Source organism: Dicentrarchus labrax, unplaced genomic scaffold (assembly GCF_905237075.1).
Source record: "Dicentrarchus labrax unplaced genomic scaffold, dlabrax2021, whole genome shotgun sequence".
Taxonomy (NCBI): domain Eukaryota; kingdom Metazoa; phylum Chordata; class Actinopteri; family Moronidae; genus Dicentrarchus; species Dicentrarchus labrax.
The window spans coordinates 9,166,957-9,191,724 of NW_026136707.1; the positions used below are offsets into that span (position 1 = coordinate 9,166,957).

The 24,768-nt window shown below is 46.1% G+C and overlaps 1 protein-coding gene across 6 annotated transcripts in view; it reads right to left on the reverse strand.

The window, feature by feature from the left end:
• The window catches only part of pou2f2a (POU class 2 homeobox 2a), a 38,570-nt gene extending 15,498 nt beyond the window's left edge, over positions 1 to 23,072 (reverse strand). For all 6 annotated transcript variants that reach the window (XM_051406041.1, XM_051406037.1, XM_051406034.1 and 3 more), the window contains exon 1: positions 22,962 to 23,072. In XM_051406041.1, the coding sequence (XP_051262001.1) occupies positions 22,962 to 23,061 (100 nt within the window). In that variant the 5' untranslated portion in view covers positions 23,062 to 23,072. The remainder of the gene's footprint in view (positions 1 to 22,961) is intronic.
• Positions 23,073 to 24,768: the final 1,696 nt, after the last annotated feature.

Below are 24,768 nucleotides of genomic sequence, written 5' to 3' on the forward strand. Positions count from 1 at the left end.
TTAGAGAGTGGGAGAGAGTGAGTGAGTGAGCGCGGAGATAGAAAAGATAGACGAGGTGAAAAAGAGGGGGATGATGGGTGCCGATGGAAAGTGATGGCGCGACTGGAAACAGCCACTCACACACACGCTCACTCACACAAGAGAAAAACAGCAAGCTTGACATTCTGACTGAAGAGCGTATGATACATTTATACAACATATGACCCAGTGTACCCTCAAAACCTATCCAACCTATCTCAACTGATCAGAGTTTTCCCTCAACTCTAAGTGATTTTAACAAAGCCCTTTATACACTGTACCATGAGTCATGACCGTCTCTCCTCGGTCATATCTGCCTCTGTATCTGAATGTGGAACTGTTGTTAGAGAGTACATCGGTGGGTGTACAGTGGTCGGTTGAGGGAGGTCGGCACCAACAAGAGAAGATGTGAGACATCCTCAGCTAAGTTTAGCAGCAACAGCTCCACTCTAACCCGAGCGGAAGGAAAAACTCAGTCACAACACTACCACTGACCACCCCACACTGTGGGCTGCACACACTGATACACCACAGGGTGCCACACCATGAATCGGTACATGTAGCAGGAACATGTGGCATGAAAATGGAACATTGCAGATAAACTAGATATGACCCACTATCAGTGCCACCCACTAGGATTAACAGACTAAGCAGCTGCTAAATAAGTGAAATTCTGAAATCGGGGAATGATCTCGAGGAAGCAGAATAGCACGTTTCAGCAGAAATACTGCCTAGATTTTCAAATCTGAAAGTGTCATTGTGCTGTTCACCACAAGGTGGCACTCTTGATTCTCTAATCCTGATGAAGAAACAGGCTCCATCTACGGAAAAGAGGAGAGGCAGACCACTGATCACCCCCTCCCTCCCCTTCCTTCTCCCTTGGTCCGAGTTCACTAATTCAAAAGCTAACGGCAGCAGAGTTCCCAAGTTTAACCTTATAAATACTTTATGTGGTGATTTACAACAGCCCAATGTACTGCTGGATAGACACTCACTGAGAAGTGCATACGGCACAGCACTGGAGGTGCCCTCAGTTATACAGAGACATCTTTTTTAAATCTGGCCTCACATACATAAAAAATACTGATACAGGCAACATCAGTATAAAAACTTGACATGAACTTCCTATTTTGACAATCAATTGATAATTTTTGTCATTTTTAAAGCAAAAGTGCAGAAATCCAAACTTCTGTAATGTGTGGATTTGCTTTTCTTTTCTTTGTCATACAAAACACTGACCTGAATGTCTTTGGGTTTATAGCGATGATGCCATTTAGATGAGAAATCCTGAATGTTGTTTTTTTTTTTTACCATATTATGACATTTTATAGACAAACAATTAATTAATGAATTAATCATTAGTAACAGCCCTAACAGGATTTGCTTCCCCAGTTCTTACTTTTTTGCTAATAAAACAAACAACTAATATCACAGTCCAATAACTGCAGACCCAAACACACTTAAGGCCTGAGACACATCTTCAGTTTCATCAATTTATTTTGGCCACATTACTTTCATGTTAATGTTCTTCATCGGGGAAGATTTGTTAATCTACCTGTAAGAAATCAGGTGAGAACGAGAAGAGCGTGTATGTGTGTGTGAGTGAACCCATTGGCCAGGCCTGTCCGAGGACGGTGACAGACTGCGTGTTCGGGAGGGGGCGTTTCTTTGGGTCAGAGGTCGTCTGGGCAGCCTGGCTTTGGCCGTGACCTTTGTTCAAACTCCAATCTACCGACATAACTACCACAGTGTGTGTCTTTGTGCATGTGCATTTGTTTGAGTAGCTACAATAGGTGGCTAAGTGTGCTGTGTGTGTTTGTGTGTGTTTTACAGTTCATGGCCATGGGGGGCCTTCCTGCCCCAAGGAGGTCTGAGCCTCGGTTACCATGGAGACCAGACCTAGCAACACCACAGCCTTGCCACTTAGACGAAATTGGGCCGACGGCAAATGGTCTCAATTGAAGTTGACATATTAAAGCGTACTACATAACAAACTGTGATATCATTAACTTGAACGAAACAAAGAAAACACAGAAAAAATACAAAACATTTATAAATGAGTATTATTCCGATTTTCTTTAGGGAATATGAGCTATATTTGTACATACGTGTTTTGGTCACCACCAGAACTTATTGTTTGTAAGATAATAAACACACACACGTATATACACATACACATATACACACACACAATCTGATAGTGGGACCCCAGGGAGGAGGATGGGGGTAGGCTGGGGCCTCTAGAGCGCCATCAATCACTCCACTGTCAGAGAGAGAGGGAGAGGCAGGGAGGGAGGATTGGGGGTTACTAAGAGAGAGAAAATAGTGAAGGAAAAAAGGAGGGGAATAAAGGAGAAGGGAAAGAGTTGCAGGAATGAAGGTGAGAGACAGAGAGACAGGAATAAAAAGATTGGAGAAAGGATGATAGCTGGGGGTAAGGAAGGTGGGAAAAGACTGTACGTATAATGGGTCATTGCAGGGACAATTCTGAGGTCTCCAAACCAGTTCAGTGTCCCTCTACAGCTCGGTCCTCCTATATCTAGAGCAGCCTCGGGCCTGGAGCACACACTGGCTGTAATTCATATAATCCATCATATTCCCTCTTCTTATAGAGGGGACAGAGCACGGCTCAGTGATGGACCCACCAAGTCCTATACACAGTCCAACAGCAAGACTCTATTCTACAAGGTGAGAGATTTAAAATCCAGTCTTGTGTATAGGTGTGTGTGTGTGCAGGTGCAGCCCCATGAGGAGTTGCAGGATTATAAACAGTAGGTCTAGCAGTGTGGAGACTACAGAGGTTGAGGTTTTGTATGAGAAGCAGCAGGGGCTAAAACACACTCACACTGTTGGCTGCCATGGGACCTGCGCCATCTCACACACACACATACACGCCGCCTACACCTTTACAACACCTATTCCTCTCCTGTCCTAATACCTCTCAATCGCTCCTTTTCCTCTGGCCCCTCAGCCCCTCCATCCTTCTCTCACACCATTCCCCCTTCTCTCTATATCATCTCGGCAGCCCATAGGGAGCCAGGCTTGTCTAGACAGACACCGTTCTCTCCCACGGCGCTACCAAGGTTGAAGCTCATCTTTTTCTTCGCTCCTATCACCCCCTCTTCCTATTCTACTTCTCCTTCTCCTGGCACGAGAGCGGAGGGACTGCCGCGAGGGAAACTGGTGGCCTTCATCGCCGCATCGAGGAGCACTGAGGCCACTTTAGACTAAACTGTTCACTTACACTGACAAAGCAGGCTGTAGATTTAGACTTTATGTTCTCCCAATTAAAATACAAACAAATGGGAGCACTTTAGTTATTGCAACCCTCGTCTTTTTGCGCTCTTTCCGCACACCCGTCCCCTCTTCTTCACCTCAGCCTGTTCTTCACCTGCTCTGCCTCTTTTCCTTCAGACCCCTCTCATCATCATCATCATCATCATCATCATCATCATCATCATCATCCCACTCTTTTTTCACGACCTTCTCCCTTTTCTTTCTTCAATTTAAACTTTCTCTTCCCCTCCTCTGTCTCTCTTTCTCTCCCAGACCTGCTGGTCAGCAGCAGCTGTGACATCACTGGCCACTGTTCTCCACTCGGATTGGACACTCGGCCACGTTGCCAGGCAACAGCAGTGAAAGGTCTCAGTGTGAGCGTGTGTGTGGCGTGCGCGTGTATGTGTGTGTTTATGTCTGTTTATAGCTACGTGAGTGAAAGGTGTGTGAGCGATTTTCCTCGCCTTGCCCTTTATCTGTGCATGAAGAATGATCAGAACAGATCTACTTCTATGCTTTATCTCAGATCAAAGCATGTAGATGATTGGGCTGCCTCGCCACTCTCCTCCACCACAGAAGAAGAGGGGTGTGTGTGCATGGCGTTAATGAAAAAGAAAGATGGTACGAATGTGCGTGTGTGTCAGTGTCTGCACTTGCGTCGAACCAAATAAATGTGTATGTTCGTGTCGAATACGGGTATGTGTCTGTATATTGTGTGTGTGTCTAAATGTGTGCGTGTGTATGTATGTGTGTAAGCCCCCGGGAGCGGGTGGTTATTGTATCTGACACAGCGGCTCTTTCTCGCGCCTCATATTTCTGGGCCGATCGATTCCTCTGACTCCCGACAAGACAATAATCGCACCTCCCTCTCTCACTCCATCACTACCATTATTACTGACCTCCCCAGGGAACGAACAGGGTGGAGGGAGGGAGAGAGGGATGAGGAAGGAAGGAAGGAGGGAGGGAGGGTGAGGAATGAGAGGGGGACATAGAGTTGACAAAATGAACCTATGATGATGAAAAAGCAAAAAGGGACAGTGTTGAAAATGAGACAGGAAGAGTTGGCCTGGAAAAGGGACATCAGCGGGGAAAAAAAGGCGAGAGCGAGGAAGTTGAGATAAGGTGATGGAGGGATGAGGTCTGAGGGAGAAAAGAGAAGAGGAAAAATAGGGATGTGACACCTGTGTAAGGTGATAGAGTGACAGAAAGAACGAAAGAAAGCTAAGGCATAACAAGAAAGGACAGAACGCAGGTCAGGGCCAAAAAAAAGAAGAAAGAAAGAAGCAAGCAATATAGATCACAGCGAAAAAAGAAAAAGGAGGACACAAGTGAAGGAGTGCAAAGAGACGCAGGGCCGAACGGAGGGACAATAACGGAGAGAATTAGTGGAGGAGAGATGAAGGATTCGCACTATCTTCTTCTAATAAAGGAGAGAATGAGAGACAGGGACTGGGAGGGAGATAGAGGGGGAGGGAGGGGTGGGGGTTAGACTGAGGTGAAAGAGGGAGAGACAGAGAAATATATAGGAATACACGACACACACACACACACACACATATAGAGCGATGGCTGTAGCGCTGTGGAGGTCAGCGCTCAGAAATATTATTAAATTGACAAGAGTACAATAGTTGATTGGCAGGCTGACTCCTGCACTGCCATTCAGTGGAGAAGAATGGAGACAAGGATTCACACACACACACACACACACACACAAAATGCATGCACATCTGCAGTTTCACTGAACAATCAACACAGCTTGTAGAGATGCACACGCACACACACTGTCTTTTGTCTGTTTCGTGGTATGTGTGTGTGTGTGTATGCTGTTGCCTGCGTGAGACTGTCACTGCTGTGTCTCTAAGCTTTGAATCCAGATTACAATTACAGTAATTGGCTCTCAATTCAAGGGATTGCTGTTTGACCCCCTCACCTCTCCTTCTCTTTTCTCCCTCTCGCTCGCTCCCTCACCCATCCCCGTGCATTTTGCCTCCTTCCTCTACCTACCCTCCTCCTCCTCATCAATATTCCTCCACCTCCTCTCTACCTGTATCGCTACATCCATCTTTCTCTGGGTGAAATCCCCCCACCACCTCCACCGTCCCTCCCTCCTTTTCTCTACCTTATCCCTAGTCTCCCCCGTCCACACACACTCACACATATAACTATCCTTCCTTCCTGTTTTTCCGTCCATTCCAACTCCCTGGCTGTTTTACTTCCTTCCCCCTCACAAAACCATTTTTGCCACTTTTCCTCCCTCATCTCCCCCCTTTCTACCCTTCTCTCAGATACTTGGAGAAACAGGGAATCTATTGTATACTTTATTCATGCTGTATTTATTATGGAGAGATAGCTGTTCAGCTTTACAGTCAGGGGGATATATTGTGCATTTGGGGAAAGAGGTGAAAGAGCGATAGATAAAAAGAAGGAGGTAAGGAAAGGGGGTGATAGAGGTGGTGGTGATGGTGATGGTGTGTTGGGGGAGCAAGGAGGAGGTAGGGGGGGTTAGGAAATTGGTCTGGCTAGCGGAACAGCTTTTCACCTCTCTCTCGCTCTCTCTTTTTCTCTCTCTCCCTCTCTTTCTCTCTCCCTCTCTCTATTCTGCTTTGTATTCTGCAGAGATGACAGGGGGAAAGCTTTATTGCTCCGAGTTTGTATCGATCGGGGCCCCTCTAAGGGGGGAGGCCGGGGGACGCGCTGAGCAGGCCCTTTCTCAACGACCGCTGCTCCAACAACCACCACCCTCCTTCCCCCAAGCCTCCCCTCCTCTCCGGCTCACTCCCCTCCTCCTCCCTCCAAACCCTCCTCTTGCTCGCTAGCTCGCTCTGAAATTCAAATTCAAGGCTCTTATTCTCAAAGGTTAGGAGAGGGAGAGCACAAGAAAGCAAGAGAGACAGAGAGATTGAATGAAAGAGAGATGGAGGCGTCTGGCTTCTTCCCCTGACTGAGGCCCTGAATGGAGCTGGGATCTGATAAGCAGAGCCCACAAACACAAACAACGGAAGAAATAGAGAAATAAAGGAGAGGAAAAAAATGGCTGAGAGGAATAAATCAGTCCCCATCCTCTTCGTTTCTTCCTCATCTTTCCATCTCCTTTTCCCTCTCGCTAACTGCCCCCCATCCTGTCTCCTCCATACTGTATCTCCATTTTCTTCGGAGGTGAGAATGATTTTGTTGACAGGTGAAGAATGAGCCGGGTTCGAAACACGCATAAACCACCCTGCTTCTGTCCTCGTTAGAGGGACACTAGGCGAGCTGGCATCCACGAGAGACAAAAAGAGCCGTCGTGGATCACACCAAATCCTCTACTCAACTATTTTCAATGAGTGCAAAATAAAATAAAAAATCACCTTTCCCACCGGTTTACAAAACAGAAAACACAACAAAGCAGAGACAACAAGCAGGGAGTTGAAATAACAAATCAGTGCACTTCAGGCTTCTTTTTTCACCTCTTCTGTTTGAATAAAAAGGGGGCAAGACCCAACGTCAAAGCCACGGCCAACTGACACTAACACTTGACTCATAGATGGAGGAGTGTGCGCACACACACACACACACACACACACACACACAGACAGCCTATTTATCCGTTAATGGCATGCACAGCGCTGCAGTGAGGCTGGGGAGAAGAACAGATTGTCCATCAGGGGGTTACAGGGTTCAAGTCCATGACCAGAGGGCTAGAGGAAGGTTAGGGGGTTGTAGGTTCAACTCCCAGGGGGCAAGGAGGATCCCTGCTGTCTCCCGTCCAACCCCAGCCCACCCCCTGAAACAACCTCCAGGACAATGTAACCCCCCCGCCTCACCTCCCTCCACCCTTCTTTTCTCTTCTCCATCCCGCTGCTGGCCCTTTTAAGCCCTGCTTAGTCTGATCACACACGTGTAAACCTGAGCCTAGCCTCCAGACTCTCTCTGTTTGTCTTAGATGTGCACACATGCTTGCCGGCCCATAAACAAACACAAACACACACACATTCATATGCAATCATACAGATAACTCAATGATACACAAACATATTCATAAGACTCCAATACACTCCTACAATTGCTTGCTATCTTTTGTTTTCCCATATTACAGCAGATCTTTTTATGTTCGACCTACATCGTGATTGAAGCGGTTTCTTCCCTTTTCAAACTCCATCTCTCTTACTCCTCTTGTGGTAAAGACCAAACAGAAACACGGCATTGCCTCAGCTATCAGTTGCAGCAGATGTGAGTGGATATGAGATATTTGTGTAAACATTGGATACATATACTGTATATATATTGTCATTGATATCGCTTGTGTGGTTTACGTGCAGCTCCAGATTGAGTTCAGCGATAGAGTATACATCAGAGAGTTCTGCTGGATGCTACATGTGTGATTCATAGAAGAAAACACACACACGAGCATGCATGTGCACACACATTCACGCACACCTGCACATACACACACATACACACAGTACAATAACCTGCAGGCCTATAACCTGCCTTGTTGCCTGGATGGGTGGATGCATTATTAAACACACAGGATTTCATATGTAGAGACAGAATATGAAAGCTGCAATGGGTCCAACTGTGTACATTCGCCTGTTCGCTCCAGTCTTTTACATACTACTACACTCTTCTTGAAACTCTAACTTATTACACATTATATTTACTTTATACTTTAGGTCTTTTATTAATTCAATATTGTCATTCTGTTTCTCCATATTGTAATTCTAATACTGCTACTTTTGTTTACTCTGTATATTACAAAACTTTTTCTCGTTTCTCCTTTTCTTTCTTGTTAAAGGTTTGTTTAGTTACTTACCAAAACTGAGATCTCTGAGGATAGATAGGTGTCAAATGTTGCACAGATTTTAAAGTTTGGGCTGTATAACGTACAACTGTATCAAAGGTGGGGTCATGTTTCCATCAACACTCAATAAAATCTGTATGGAAAAAAATGTATCAGTTAGAATATGGATTGGGGCCTCATACTGGTCAAGGATGTCTACCTTGACATCACAAATGAGATGAATGTGAGATCATATTTTGGTTATGACAGGCCAGATGGTGAATGTACAACGCCATCCTGCTGACGACCATGGGGCCCAGTCATCATAGAAAGCTGCGGAAACTAAGCAAAAACCACTGGATCCCACTGATTAACCAAAAGGCCCGCACACGAGGAGCGGTCGAACGGCAACTAAACCACAACATGAGCGCTGTGTGTGTTTACATCTGTAGGGCGGGCGGGCCGGGCCCTGACTCTCACGGTAATCGATGAACGAGGGAGGAAAGGGAGGTAGCGGGCGAGGCAGGGATATGTGTGTGGGAGGGCGGGTGGGAGAAAATCGGTAAAGAAAGCAGGTTATCTCCCGTCATTAGGGGAGGGGGAATCCCCGTCTGGAGGGTGGGGGGGAGGTGGGGTGGGTGAGGAGGGGTGAGGGAAGACCGGGGTTCATTGATAAAAAGGGAGGGAGAGAGGGAGAGGGGAGAAGGGGAGACTATGTTTGGCATCGAGAGAGAGCAGACAATTATCTGTATTGATTAGAGCGGCCCAGTACTGTGAAGACTGAGAAAACTATGACTGGATCAATAGAGAGAGAGGGAGAGAGGGAGAGAGAGAGAGAGTTAGAGGATAGACAGACCAATAGAGAGAAACAAACGACAGAGATAAAAGATACATATAATGACAAACATAAAGAGATAGAAACATAGTTTATGGTGCAAAGCGAAGTCAAAGACCCAAGGTGGCATAAACGGTAAAAGGGGAGTTGGGGGGAGACAGGGAGAGTCAATGAAAGCACAAGGAGATACATTACATTGCTGATGTCATTACTCTTTATCATTGATTTGTCAGCACAACCACAGAGTTCATTCAACAAGCCCACCAGAGCCCTCCCATCAACACAGCACACAGCTAAGCAGAGCTAGAGGGAGAGAGACTGAAAAAGACATTAACTAAATACACACTGAGTGACCACAACATGACCTGAGACTGGTGGACACAGACAGACCTGGCAACCCACAGAAAACTGTCAGTTCTGCCAACAACAAAAGGTAGAGACCACGGATGTATTAAGATAACTGGATACCGTGTCCAAGCTGGTGCCCCATTTGGTGCAATGTAAGTTGTTGCCCAGGCTTCTGTGCCCTTGGCCCCAAAGCAAAGACTTCCTATTGGGACACAAGAATGGCATGAAAATACTGAGTATGTATGTGTATCTAATTGTGAATGAGAAAAAGTTTGGGCCAGTTGTCATGTGACCTTCAATACTGGCCTATATGGCCACTATGCCAAAACAGTCCTAAGCTGTGCTCGAGTACTTGGTAGAGACAGCAGCATTTCCTGCTGTGCGTCAGCTCGTATTCACACATAAGAACTAAGTTCTTTACCAAAGTAAAACAGTGGTTTCCAAAATATCAGGACTTAACGGGACCTAACCTGACAATGCCATAGTCAGCAAAGTACAAGAAAATGTCAATGAAACAACAAATATATGACAATATAACAAGTTATATCTTAACATGTGTATTCATTTGCAATAATTTACCATTCTTTCATTATGTTTTATATAATAATGTTGTTTTATAGTGTGTTTTATAGTGTAGCAATGTGCAAAGCACTTGTTTTCTTTTTGACATTGCAAACCTTGTGCAACATGCTTTGGCAATACGGCTTAATTATGGTCAGGCGTATGAAGCCCAATTGAATTTGAGGGAGCTCTCTCCCTCAAATTCAAAATGAGACAGAGAGAGAGAGGGGTGAAGAGAAAGGATTTGAGATGAGAGAGGAGGGAGAGTGTGTGTTGGAGGGGGAGCTTTGAAAAATATCAGGAGGGAGGTGGTGTTCAGGTAGGGGGCCTTGCTGTGGGGCCTCTTTTTGTCCGGGACAAAAACCAAAATGGTGGAATAGGGGTGGAACAAAAGGCACACAGGGGGAAACAGCAGAGTGACAACCTGTGCTGAGTAAAAACATCCTGCTGGCACACACACACACACACACACACACACACACACACACACACACACACACACACACACACACACACACAAGAGCACACACACACATGCACGCGCATTAATCCCTAATCAGAACCCATTGAGTTTGTGTGCACGTAACCACTCACTACACTTCCGGTTGCAACTTACATTTCGTGGAATCCTTGGCCCCATTACCCAGGCAACCCAGACCCACACGCACGAACACACCAACATGGGGGACCTCATCTGTCATTCCTTAGTTTATTGAACATTACAAGATGATAGAACTCAGCCTCCTACTCTCCTGATATCTTCTGACACTGAAGAGGAACGTATTGTCAGAAAAGGTTTATACAAAAGCAAACAAATAGATGAAAAAACATAAACTCTGGATGGGGGAGCCAGGCTGGATATTAAGGAAACCTTTGGTAAGGGCAGAAAATGTCAGGTTTGACAAATGACCTTTTAAACATGGAGCAGATGTAGAGAGTCTTGTACACTGTGGACAGAGGGCAGCTCAACTGTCTGTCTCTTAACAGCTAGTGAAAAGATAAACGTCACTGTTCCATACTGTTAAAGTAAAACACTCAGGTTACTACAAGTTTAAATCAAAATCTAGAACAAACCAAAGCGGTTTCTAAATCAAGAAGAAGGTGGAAAAGCAAGTTCGGACCCATAATAAAATCACAGAGGAAAAAACAAAAACAGGGTGAAAGTGTACAAAAGCATTTGAGATGGAGTGAGACAGCAGAGTTGAAAAAAAAAGGCAAGCGGTAAGGAAAGAAAAATGTGACAAAGACAGAGCTGAAGGGAGAGCAGGACATGAATTACAGGTGTAGAGTTATGCATGCATGACATCACTGGACCCTTCCTCCAGCCCTTGGGAATGGGCACCTTGGAAACGGTCGCTAAGGGAACAGAGTAGAGAGAGAGAGAGAGAGAGAGAGAGAGAGAGAGAGAGAGAGAGAGAGAGAGAGAGAGAGAGAGAGGGAGAGAGAGAGAGAGAGAGAGAGAGGTGGAAAAGATGGTTGAAAAAAATCAAGAGGTACAGGACAGCTAATGAAACACTGAAGTCATGTGGTCAAGAAAAATGTTCATTCCCTAACAAACCAGCGTTCCAGCATTTACCTTCATGTCCCATTCAGCAAATGGGCCACCTCTGCTCATAAAGGGTGAAAAAGCAAGCTCCATCACAGCTAAAGCCTGCATTGTCCTCCTCCCCCATATACTGTGACCTCTCATCCACTCCAGTCATTTAGAGAAGGGAGATTTAGTGCAGCACCGATGCAGCGTGATGGTAAAAACCGGCACATGATAGAGAGGCAGAGATGGCCTCGGGTCTCCGGTTTAACACATGGAGAACTACTGATGGAAAAACATGTTGATGGACAAAGAGAAGCTGGTATAGTGAAATGTTGGCTGTTAATGTATATGGGTGCTTGGAGGTCATTTCGTCCAAGAAGCTAGAAGCTCCATAAGTGGATTGAGAAATTGAAGTTAGCACACAACACCCACTTTGGTCCTTTGAGGTGTCGGAGTAATGAACACACACGCCCAAGCCCAAAGGAAAGAACCGCTGTGCCATTCTGACCTCGGCAAACTCTCCTCATCCCTGCAGACGATGCAGTGTCCACACTCACACAGCAGCTGAATGGATGCACTTTGCCTACCTCTGCCCCTTCTTTGACCAGTAAACAAGTCATTCTCAGTTCAACTTTAACGCCTATAACGATAAACATTAATGCATATTACTATCAGTCCATCAAAGAACTGCAGCTGCAAAAAAACAAAAATATTTTTTGCATCACCAAAGCGTTGCAAAGTTTATGCACATAACAAACACCCACATTCTGCATGCAGCATATATTTGCAAACCAGTACCATATACATATCAAAAGCTTGGATTTGGTATGCAATATAGATTTGGTATGTATGCATAATATGTGATCAATATCTGTTGCTGAATAAAACATGCTGCTGGCTTTTGACAGGCCGATTTGAAATGGAGATGCTATGCGAATACAAAAGGCTTCGGTGAGATTGGCCCTGAACCCTCCACATACCAGCAGTTCACATTTAGACGCTCTCACCTGCACTCTCCATAATGCATGAGCTGCCTGAATATATATCACCCCCCTGCCCAGCTCACTCACATGCACGTCCACATGCACGACAATGCAGGAACACACTATTGTGAGCACAATGACAGGGGCTTATAGGCACAAGATAGTTTTGCACACCTACATGCTGGCACATATGCACATATACACACTCGTGCAGTCCACCACAGCTGAAGACAAAACAACCCAAAAGACATAGATTCCATGGTGAGAATCTGATACTATACATGTAGAAACAAAAGAAATACAGCAAGAAAAAATAGAGCTTATTTTGTGTCAGAAAAAAAAAGAAAAGTAGATAAAAGCAAAACTTTTCTGTAATTTAGAAGAAGCGTTTGGCTACCTTAAATGATCTATTTTCTATTTACTGACAAGAATTTTGCCAGGAGAAAAACGACATAACTGTTTTAAAAGCTTTGATTGCTATGAAACATGTAGGGGCCACATCCAGTAAAAACTGGAAAAAGCAGATAAAAACACACTGTTTTTCTTCTTTGATCAAGTGGTGTGAGACACACAGGCAGTGCTTAATCAAAACACTGGTAAGCCATCCTGAACTTCTAGGCTTTCAGCAGCAGGAAACAGGGTCAGGGTTGCTGAACAACTCAGTGTGAACTGGTCTGGAGTTTGTGTGTGTGACGGCTCGTGTGTGCATGTGTATGGGTCTGCTGTTTGTTTGTGAGAGACCATGTCTGTGGTGTTTGGGAGCTGCCAATTAACACACACACACACACACACACACACACACACACACACACACACACACACACACACACACACACACACACACACACACACACAGTAAGTGTAGGTAGAGTCAGCTGAAGCGAGGAATGAGGAATGGAAGGTTAGAAAAGTAAAGACAGTTGAACAGTTGATATTACAGCAGGGAACATTACAGCAGGGCAGATTATGATTTAAATTGTATTAGGTTGTTATGATAGCCAATAGTAAATATGCATTTACAGGGTAGTATGTCTGTTTTAGAAGACAACTGAATTTACTTAGTGCTTCTATATCTCTCTGTCTCTCTGCCCCTGCTGGTCTTTAACCTTGGCCTCTGGTGCTTCTGCCTATCGCAATAAAGTCACCCCTCCTCCTCTTTACCTCTCCCACCCTGCCTCCCTCTCTCTCTCTCTCTTTTCTTCCTCCTCCTGCTCTTCCTCCTCCTCTCTGTCTCTCTCAGTCCCCCCGGCACCACTGTTGTCCACTGTTCCACTCATTCATAGTAAACACTATTGATTTTCAGCAGGGAAAATAAAAAAAAGGCCATGAATTTTAATGCCCCTATCTGTCCCCTTCTCCATCTCTTCCTATCCCCCCTGCCTCTCCCTTCCCTTCACCCCCCTCCACCTCCACCCCTTCTTTCCTGAGGGGAGGATAAAGAGATGGGGATCGTGTGTGCGTATGTGTGTATGTGTGTGCGTGCCGTATGTGTGAGTGTAAGGTGGTAGTATATGGGGAGGGGGGTTGCATTTCTCATTTCCCAGCTGTGCCTCTCTCACACAACTGCTCCCCCCGCCCTTCCTCCTCAGCCCCTACACCTCTCCTTCTCCCCATCCTATGCTTCTCTCCTCCTCCGTCCTTCTCCTCGTCCCTCTGTCGCTCCCCTCTCCTCTTCACACCGGCTTCGACTCTGGGGAGCAGAGGCAAACGAAGCTCCCACACACACACACACACACACACACACACACACTGTCACACACAGATAGGGGTTGTCCCATTCTGCTGGCACTTAAACAATTACATGCACACACACCACAAGTGATACAACCGCCCCTCGGTCAAGGCCATGCACAGGCAAGACAAACATATACATATAAATGCCCTGATTTACACACATGTAAACACACACACAGGCACCATGAGTGACACAAGCCATTCATCGGCCCCACATTTTAGCAGAGAGTCAGAGTCAAGTATTTAATTTTCCTTCCATCTCACTCTCTTCCTTTTTCTGTCCAACGACTTCCTGCTCTATTCTCGCTCTCACTCCTCTCTCGCTGCATTCATCCACCTCTGAACGCCCCTCCACCCTCCTCCCTCTTCTTTCTTTTCTCTACCTCCCTTGCCAGGCCTCTCTCTCTTCTACTCTGTGTATTGATTTTGCTATAAGCGGTGTCCCGTTTGCGACAGGTTAGCACAGACAGACAAAGGCAGACTTCATCAACCAGCGTTAAACACAGGAGCCACGTCCTCAATAATCACTCCATCACACAAAAGACGATGAGAGAGAGAGAGAGAGAGAGGGGAGAGAGCGGAGAGGAGCATGTAGAGAGTATTGACGAATAGCGAAGAGAAGAACTGAAAGGGAAAAAATGGGTATTTTCAAGGTTGTCTTTTTGTTTTCTTTAATTTGTAGGAAAACACAGGGAAAAATTCAACCGCCTGGATTAAACACCGGGAGATTCATGCATACACACATGAACAAACTTGTCTTATGGCTTAAAATTTGTTATTCAGTTCTCTTCCTCTTTGTTGCATTTGTATTTTCCTCTGATAAGCACCCTTACACAAGCCTATTTTATTCCAACTTGGTACATACATAAGTTTTAGGGATCCTTCATGTTCAGTGCAACACTGGCTCCAATTAGTATCTTATTAAATTTTCCAAAGGAGGAATTTTCTTCTACTAACCTCATTATAACAGCGTGTGTGTGGACTTTGCAGGTCTTTTTTTAAAACAGTCTTTTTTTTTATGTGTGTGTGTGTGTGTGTGTGTGTGTGTGTGTGTGTCTGTGTGTGTGTGTGTGTGTGTGTGTGTGTGTGTGTATGCATGCGCACTCTGTGTGTGTGTGTGTGTGTGTGTGTGTGTGTGTGTGCATTTATCTGTGTGTGTACGCAGACAGTTTTCATCTCCACTTAATCTCCCGCTCCTAATTCAGAGTGTACATTGAGCCGCCTAATAGGATGTGACTGGAGCGCCTGCTGCAGCGCTAGCTAGCTAGCCGCTAATGAGAGGGCCGCCACAGCCGGAGAATCAAAGCGCTTCATCAGCACTCCTAATTACTGTAAACCTCGTTAGCTGGCTGGAGAGCTAACATCTGCTCTCGCTAACAAAGTACATCCAAATATAACACGGACCTGGTGTGCCCAAGTGAGAATCAAAGGCCTCGCTACTACCACACCCAGTGATTTCATTCTTCTAGTCTGTGTTGCAATTGTAAGGACAGCAGAGGAGGTTTGTTGCTATTCTGGTTGAAATGAAAAGTCCAAGTTCAATACTATTTACATTGTAACACAATCAACACAGATTTTTCCCATTAACTGTGGTTACAGAGGGCTGTTAGAAAGCGTGTCTGTGATGTTCTATAGTACACTGAGGTCTGAGGGTGCTAATGTTGCCCATCTATGAAGCAGCAGGTGTGTGGACAGCAGGTTTCCATGTAGCTCTGTCTGTTTGCCCGCTCACCCCCTCTCTATCTCTGATCAAAGCACTTCCTTTCAACCCCCCCTACACCACCTTCTGCTGTTCCTCTCTTCCTCCTCCAGCTCCCCTTGGCCTCCACCTTCTTCCCCCATCATAATTTGACTGATGATTACACTTGTCACTCAAGGCAGCATGTGGCCAATTAGGAAGAGGGATGATGGGGAGGGGAGGGGCGAGCAGGTTGTGATGAAGGGGGTGGGTGGCAGGAAATTTGGGCTACAACTTTTCATCGCTTGTGCCACTCAGGTAGCCTTTTTAGCTCTTAGCTATGTTAGAAACAAATATTCGTTTCTGTTCAATTTTGTTCAATGAGACTCAAGAAACATCCAAGAGCCGCTCTTTCTCCTCCTCTTTCCGAGGCTCCGGCCTTGTCTCACACTCTCTTGGCCACTTCAGTATCTCTCCATGTTCCAGGGTAATCACAGACTCATTTAAAGTCACTTTTGTACACTACCTCTGACTGGTGGTTAAGAGTGTGACCGCAGACTAGGCTTTTATGGGCTTTAATGTGTCCTACAGACACTTTGGCAACCAGGCTGCTGCTGCCAAAGATGCGGGTAGAGGGATAGAGGGAGAGAGAGAGAGAGAGAGAGAGAGAGAGAGAGAGAGAGAGACAGGACATATGGCCAAAAGCCACAGCGACTTAACCAGGCTGAAAAAAGGGGCAACGAAAGAGGATGAAAGGGGAGGGAGGGAAAGGGACGTGCACAACAAAATGGACAGAACATGGAAGCGTCAAAAGAAAGGGGAGAGAGAGGTCACTTAGTCACTCCTTTGGCACCCCCCCTCCCGCTCTGCGCCTCGTCCCCTTTACAAGCAGACAAAGGGACAGAGGGGTGCAGCCCTTGTACAGAACAAGGAGGGGTGTACGCCTCCCTCTGTCAACCCCCCTTTCTCTTTGCCCCCTAATGTTTACAGACAACCAGTGAATTTTGTTGGTATGGATGGATGCAGGTAGAAAGGAAGGCCAGCTGGAGTAATTAGCAACACACTGGAGGTCAAAATGTTAATTTAGACAGACAAAAATGTTTTTTAAGATTAAAAATCAATCATATGCAATTATTTGTTAACTGGAGTATTTTTTTAATATCCTGGCAGTTGCTTTCACAAGCAATGAGAAAAAGAGTGGGACTATCCACTTATAAAAGAAAGGCAGAGTAAGAGAGATTGCACAAGGGAATGAGAGGGAGAAGAGGTGGTGGAGTACAACAGATTAATTTCAGAACAGAGCGCTCCTGCCAAGAGAAGGATGGAGAGCAGGAAGGATAGAGGGGATAAAGAAAAGAGAAAATACCGAGAAGTGAAAGAGAAGAGGGAGATTAAACATGCATTCAACTCTCTCAAAGGGCTGCGCTGCTTTTGGAGAGTCTCCGTTGTGCATGTGTGTGTGCATGTGTGTGTGTGTGTGTGTGTGTGTGTGTGTGTGTGTGTGTGTGTGTGTGTGTGTGTGTGAGCACTCCAGAGGGTGCATTTGCGATGATGTGACATTGCTTACAGCAGACATGTTCGCTGCCTCCGCCTCAAAACCTGATCGGTAAGCACTCTCATCCACCCTCACTGTGAAGGACAGCAGTGGAACCCCAAAGGTTAATAGGACCCCTTCATTACCATAAATCTTATCAGCTAAATGAAATGGAGAGAAGGACCCCTGATTTAGTTGTCCGCTCTTCTGGGCTAAGGGGAGACACCCAATCAAACCCCTGGATTTTATTGGTCTTTTTTATTATCTAAATGTACTGGCACATGAGCGGGGTAGCAGAGGTGACAGCCTGCGGCAATCAACAACAAAAAAGACAGGGGGGGCTGGCGAAAACACATTGTTGGTCTGTTTATGAGACCACAGTCATCTCTGCAAATAAGACTGTCCCAACGTTGCATGTTTTGCTATGAAGAAATGCATGAAGTTTTGGTCCCTGGTGACCAGGGGAATGTAGGCCATCTGCCGCTGTGCCTTTGCACTGTTATTTGAATAAATCAGCCAATCTTGGGTGAAAAATAGCACTAAAACCAGCTAATCAAGTGTTCAATATAGTCAGCAGGAGTTCAAAGCTTTGTTTTGACTACCTAGTCTGATGTGGGTGATTGGCGACATGTGGCGAAGCCCACTCCAGCCCTGATCACAGCCAGGCCACCACTGACCGAGCGTCCACACACACGCACACACACTCAGAGTACAACAGGATGTCCCCCGTGTAGAGGTCAAGTATGCTTGAGCTCTCAGTATGTACATCATCTGTATGTTATTGAAAGGGAGAGAGAGAAAGAACGAGAAACACAGACAGAGGTATAAATCAATACCCAGAATGGAGTCAGGTGGTTTGTATGTGTTTATTCCTCCTGATGTGTTGATTAACTGCCCGTGCACACACCCACACATGCACACACTCCATCTATCCCTCTCTGTGTGTGTTCTCCAGGTGATAGGTCTGATTAAGTGGCCTGCTCACCAGGCCCCTGATTAGGACTAATGCTGGGCTGTATTTCACTGGACACAGCGACCAAGTGCACACAATTATTCCTCTGAGTGTGAGTTTGTGTACGTGTGTGTGCCAATCCCATGATATAGTGCGTATCGAACACATTCAGGAATAATGGACGGCCTGTAAACGCTACTCATCAAGCTCTTTATATGAATACATCTGCATGATTTTCTTTCTGTGTCCTGCTGTGTATGCTTGAGGTGTCTTAGTTGGAGTATGCATATTTTAGAGCATATGTGTAAAGGTCATTGTTTGGTGAGAGTGTGTGTGTGTTTATGTGTGTTTGTGGTAATGGTTATTAATACACTAATGGCTGATGAGGATGTACTGTGTGTGTGTGTGTGTGTGTGTGTGTGTGTGTGTGTGTGTGTGTGTGTGTGTGTGTGTGTCCTGGTGTGGCCCGTTCCCCAGGAGAAACTCAATACCACTCACTGTTGCTAATGAGCTGTGGGACCTCATCAGCATTAATACTACATTAGTCTCAACCAACGCACACATCAGTGCATGCACACGCACATCCACATGCTATATATAAATACAACCTACTGGCGCATATGCACACCTGTGCAAATCCATACAAAAGGTAAACAGTTAATAGGATTAGAAGGAATTTTCAAACCTTGCTATAACACAAATAACACATTGTTATCATTACACACTTAGAGACGGGATTTGTTTGGATTAATCCAGAACCATGTAAAAGGTTTAATTCCCAAATGTTATGTATCAATTTAAACAGAATATTGTCACCCTAAGTACATAACTACAAGAGGTGATTACATGCTCAGAAAATATACAATATCAAAAACAAGGCTTTTCTGATGCCTGGTGATTTTCGTAATATCATATGATTACTTTTGACATTTTTTTCTGAGCAGCCGTTAGTGTCATCATTACATGAAAGCATCAGTTAAACATAAGACGTCACCGCTGCAGCTCCTTTGGGCCTCGTCACATTGTGAAACTGTGTCAGGGGCATCTATGTGAGCCTAATATACGTAAATAGCTGAACCCATTAGCTCCTGAAGCATTCTCCCATCAGCCTGCTGCATTCAGGACCCTGTGGCTGGCTCATATACTGCAATCTAATTCTACTAGGGAGGGAGAGAGAATTGTATTGTGACAGAGAGCAGGAGGGAGTGGGAGGGAAAGAGAAAAGAAGAGGAGAGAGAGCGCTACAGAGAAGGAGAGAGGTAGCTTAATGCAATAAAGCATGTAGTATTGACATCTTTCTCGTGTCTATTGATTCCCCATTATGTTGCTAACAAACCCAGGTTGACATTTTGTCATTTGCAATCATGTTAACACTGCGACTTGCACGCTCCCCTCCACAAACCGATCTATACCTACACACACTAGTTTGCACGTGTGCTCACGCTTGTGCACACACACATATACACTCTCTCTCTCTTTCTGCAAATGGGTAAACACATGCATGGTCCCACGTCATGTAGCCATCAAAGACATGTGCCAGCACCATGCACAGAAATGTCTTGAAAGTAGCCAGGAAGCACAGCCACAGAGCTGTAGACATGGTGATTAATGGATGAAGACTGAACATTTTATTGAAATGCACTTACTTGAAATAAAAAAAACATCAGATTGGCCCCACATGATCAGGAAACGTTGAGGAACACAAATATCAATAACTGTATGGTTAATGTCTAAAATTCAGAGACAGAAATAAAGTGAGTCTAAAATCTGAGGTGTGTGTGTCGGTGTGTGTGTTTGCAAGAGAGTAAGGCGTGTATGGTAGGAGATGGTGGTTAATGGTGTGTGACAGAAGGTGCATAGCTGAGATGAACTGAATCTAGGTGTTTGTGTAAGTGTGTGAGAGAGAGACGGAGCGAGAGAGAGAAAAAAGCAGTCTCCAGTCTCCTTGATGTCCCATCATATCATATCATATGAAGCCCTGTGCTGTGTGGGAAACCTGTGGTTTCTCCTCTATGTCCATTAAACTTTCATACACCAGTTAATGCTGATGGTTTCACAAACCACTTTACTACACATACACACACATAGTTCACATAGCAGTGGCCCTGACCTGTACCTTCACAGACACAATGCCATTAAAAATAGAACAAAACCTGGATCAGTTAGAGCCGCTCGCTATCCAGGTGGAAAACGGTCTAACATGCTTGTTTTATGCTATATGATGGTTCGTCTGTTTCATGACTTTGTGTGTGTGTGTGTGTGTGTGTATGTGAGAGCCCCCACAGGGGTTGTGCATGAGTGCTCGAGGCCTGTTGTAACATGAAAGAGAATGAAAACACAAGAGGCAGAGACAGGTCAGGTGGGGCTGAGTCAAACACTCCCGCTGTGACCTCTGACCCCGCACAGAGCTCTAACTCAAAGGAGTCAAGGAGCTCCCACCAGTCAAAGAGACAAGTTAGCTGAGAGCTTGAGTCAAGAGCTCTACAACTCCCCGGAAAACCTGTGTGTGTGTGTGTGTGTGTGTGTTGGAGGGGGAGGTTGGGAAAGCAGAGATTAGAACTCAAGGGCACAATGCCTGAACTAGACAACAAGTTACTGAAGACACTTCTGTGGTGTGTCGACTCTAACTTCTGCGTGATGCCGTCCCTTGTTCTTTGTCAAAGCACAGTTCTTGAAGAAACAACAGCGCGGTCCCGTTTCAGTCCTGAGATGTTGAACTGACCCTGCACCCTTTTAGCGACAAACCCTCTGAGTTTGAAAAGGACAGCACCTTGTACTGTGTTATCAAAATGGACTAAAATCAGCATAGCATTGTAAATCACTGTTATCGCACCATCTAAGGGATCCAGCAGCCTGTGTACACATCCCATCAGTTTGCCTACTTATTCAGATGCTGGCCCTGGCCTGGGACACTGCAACATAATGGCTCATCCGTGGTTTACTCTCACCTCTCAAGCTCAAACTGGGTTTTCCTCTCCCTCCTCGTTTTTCACTCTGTCATCTACTCTTACTTTCACCCACTTCTCTCTCTCTCTCCCGCTCTCTCTTTCCACATTTTTTTTATCTCATTCTGACATTCGCCATTTTTCAACGTGCAGAGCGCGAAAACTCCTCCTCCCCGGTCCCTGCTCCTTTCCCCTCGTCCTCCCTCCAACCCCTCTCCCCTCTCTTCTGTGTGTATATCTCTAGAGATATGGTGGGTAACAGGTCCCTCTCATCCCTCTATACTCTTCCCCCCCCATCACCTATCCCTTCACTGTCACATGCTGTGCACTGTTGACTGAGTATGTGGAGTAAGGGTGAAGCCTGAAATCAAATGGGCTTGAACTGATCTGGAAATGAGAGGGGAGTTGTGCACTGGGTTGGGGGGTGGGGGGGGGGGGTGCCTGGCCCTTTAAGAGCCCATACACCGGCTAAGGTGCACACCAGCCACATTTACGCACCATTACGCCCTGAAGCACAAGTTGCTGTATGTATATGCATTAGTGAATACTGAAATACATCGGAAATAAAAGCCCATTGACCTTATATTGGATTTTCCCTCACTTCCCTTTACTCTACAGTCCTTCAGTGGGCACATAGAGGACAGAAAACACATTAGAGCCAGCGCATCCTTCCCTCTCCAAAGATGTAGTTGGGGGGGTGGGGGCTGAGCAGCTGTTGCGTGTCTGAAAAACAGTCGAAGCTGGACTGAGCTGGAGCTCTCTCACAGCCACAGTCAGTGACACACTGAAGCCAGCCTGGCTGCTCCCACCATGCGTCCTTTTATTCCGCTTCAGCGCAGATGAAACGCAGACGGCGCCCCAGCCGGCACCCTCCCCCTCCCTGACTCCACACTCCCTCTGCTTCTCCGCTCTCAACCGTGCAGCAGCCAAGCAGCAATGGGACAGAGACATGTAGTCACTGGAAGTCTATTTCCAGTGGTGTTTACAAAGATGCGAGCCTTGTTCCCTAACCTGCATGCAAGTCAGACCAAAAGCAGTCACCACGGCAGGTTAGAGACGCTCGGCCAGCTCAGTGCTCGTCACTAACAAATTATCTACATGAATAAAACACAATCACAAAACAGTATGAAATATAACGAGAGAATATCGATGTTTTTTTCTCTCCCCTCTCGTACGTCCGTACTCTTCCGTGCACCTTCTCTCTCCTTCTATCTCCCCCTCTCCCTGCTTCCACCGGCCCAGGAATCGATCTCCGCAGGATCGATAAGTTGGCATGAATATTCCCTGCCTGCCGAGAGTCTAGTTGGGGAGAGACGGAGGCTGAGGCTCAGGCGCAGGCAGTGGAGGAGAGGGGAAGGATGGGGACGGAGACAGGAGAGAAAAATACTCGGAGAACGGAACATAGGCTGCGTGGAAATGAACCAACACACGGGTGGAACAGTGGCGCATCGTTCCACAGAATGGACAGCGAAAACGGACATTTTACGCAATTCATTTTCAATCAGTCTGGACTCTCCGGCGCGCTCGGGAAAGCTTCTTTGATTTGAACAACCGCCCCGCAAGTGTTAAGGACCCTGTTTAAACCTTCAAACGGAGCCGGAGGAGTGGTGTGTGTGTGTGTGTGTGTGTGTGTGTGTGTGTGTGTGTGTGTGTGTGTGTATTTGTGTGTGTAAGTGGGTGTGTGCGTCGACAGCACTCCCCGCTGCAAGTGCATCGGCACCGAGCAAAGGCGGGGCGGGTCTGCATGGCTGAATCTGACCGACATGGAGGATGTGTAGCAGGGAGAAGAGAAAAAAAAATGTCTTACCGGAGTTGGAGCGGAGAGCCAGAGGGGACTTGAGACGCCAGGCGTTGAGGTCAGGGGCAGTTCTCTGAAACACGAACGGCACCGGCAAGGGAACAAACATGATCTTCCTCCGGCTTCTTGTTTTGATGCAAATAATCTGACAGAAGTGCTGTAATAAGCTCTGTCCTCTTCTCAAGCTTCTGTATCTTCGCTCGTTTCTCTGGTAGACAGCTTTGGGAAAATATTTGGTATGGAGAGCTCACAACATTCGCCGTTAGGTGTGTACACATGTAGCCCAGCTGCGCACTTTTATTTACATTTGTGGATGTCGACGGGTGGCCGGCATTAGTTTTGGTGTAAATGTGCATAGAACATATATGTAGGATGGTCCCTTGAGTGCAGCAGTTAGCTTACAGTCCAGACTAACACACAGACGGATAGACAGGAGATCAGACCTCCACTTTCTGCAGGCTACAGGAAAAGTTGTGTTACAATTACAGGCCTATTGTAGTAGTTTTATAATAAAAAGGCTGCGTGTCACCTGCCTGTCGTTGATGCACCTGCGTCTCTCTGTCACCTTTGCACTGCTAAAGCGTTCTCCTTGAGTAAACATAGAGGCCCGGGAGCTTATTTTATCCTCTCTCTCTTCAGCAGTAATGTTTCCTATAGGTATGAAAAGGCATGAGAACAGTCGCTAGCCTCCTCCTGTAGCATCGCCGGCTGGGCTGAGCTTTGGTATTCGCTTTGCAATTTAAAAACACCACAATAAATGATGACACATAGAAACTGACGAGACAGTGTAAAAGGCCAGTAAGTAGTTATAAAGTCTTATTTGGATTTTCTGTAGTATTTGGTTTGATCTATTGTATTTGGTCTCTAGCTGCACGCGCTCCTTCTCCTCTCTCCGTTTGCATGAAGGCTACATATATGTAAGACATTCATCCGCTCGCGCAAAGCAGCGGATCGCGTCACGAGCACATTTAAAACAGCTTCATTAAAGGCTATCATCAACAAATAAATAAACAAGTGTGGGAGGGTGGGTGGTGGTGGTGGGGGGTGGGGGGGGGAGGCTGCACACACACACACACACACACACAAACACAACGCGCGCGCTTGGCCCTGACGCTCCTCCTCCCTCGCTCCCTGTCACAAGGCAGTAATTAAAACGCAATCAATCGATAAATAAATAAATAAATAAATACAGCGAATAAATAAATAATTAAAAACAAGACTAAAACACAAAACAACGGGAATATGAAAGCGTATAGAATCCGGTTATGGTCTCCCGTTTTATCGGATCACTTGCCTATCTCCGTCCATCCGTCTGTGTGTCTTTTTTTGTCTGTCTGTTTGTCCCCGTTATTATTTGGGAACCCCAATAGCTCATTCGACCCGGCTCCCTCCAGGATTGTAGCGATCTGCCACTAGGCTGGCCGCAACATTGAGGCGAGAGAGGACCCGCTACTACTCACACATCACCACCCCACCCCCGCACCTCCCTCCCTCCATCCCCTCCCCTCCCTCCCTTTCCTCCCCTCCCTCCCACCCACCCCCATCTCCCTCGTTTTCACTACCGCTGCAAAAGGTATCCTGTATTGATTTCTGGATTTTTTCCCCCCTCTTAATAATACCGGCTATAATGATGCCAACGGTGATCAGTGCATTACTACCGGCCTGCTTGGGAAGCGATGAAGACCCGACAAGAGAGTCCATGGATACCTATAGGTGCTTAACGCTAATACCTACCAGGATACCCAGCATGCACACAATTAAGTTATCTCATCACTGCTGCTTTTAATAAGCCCTCCTGTGCAGACGAGGGTGTATC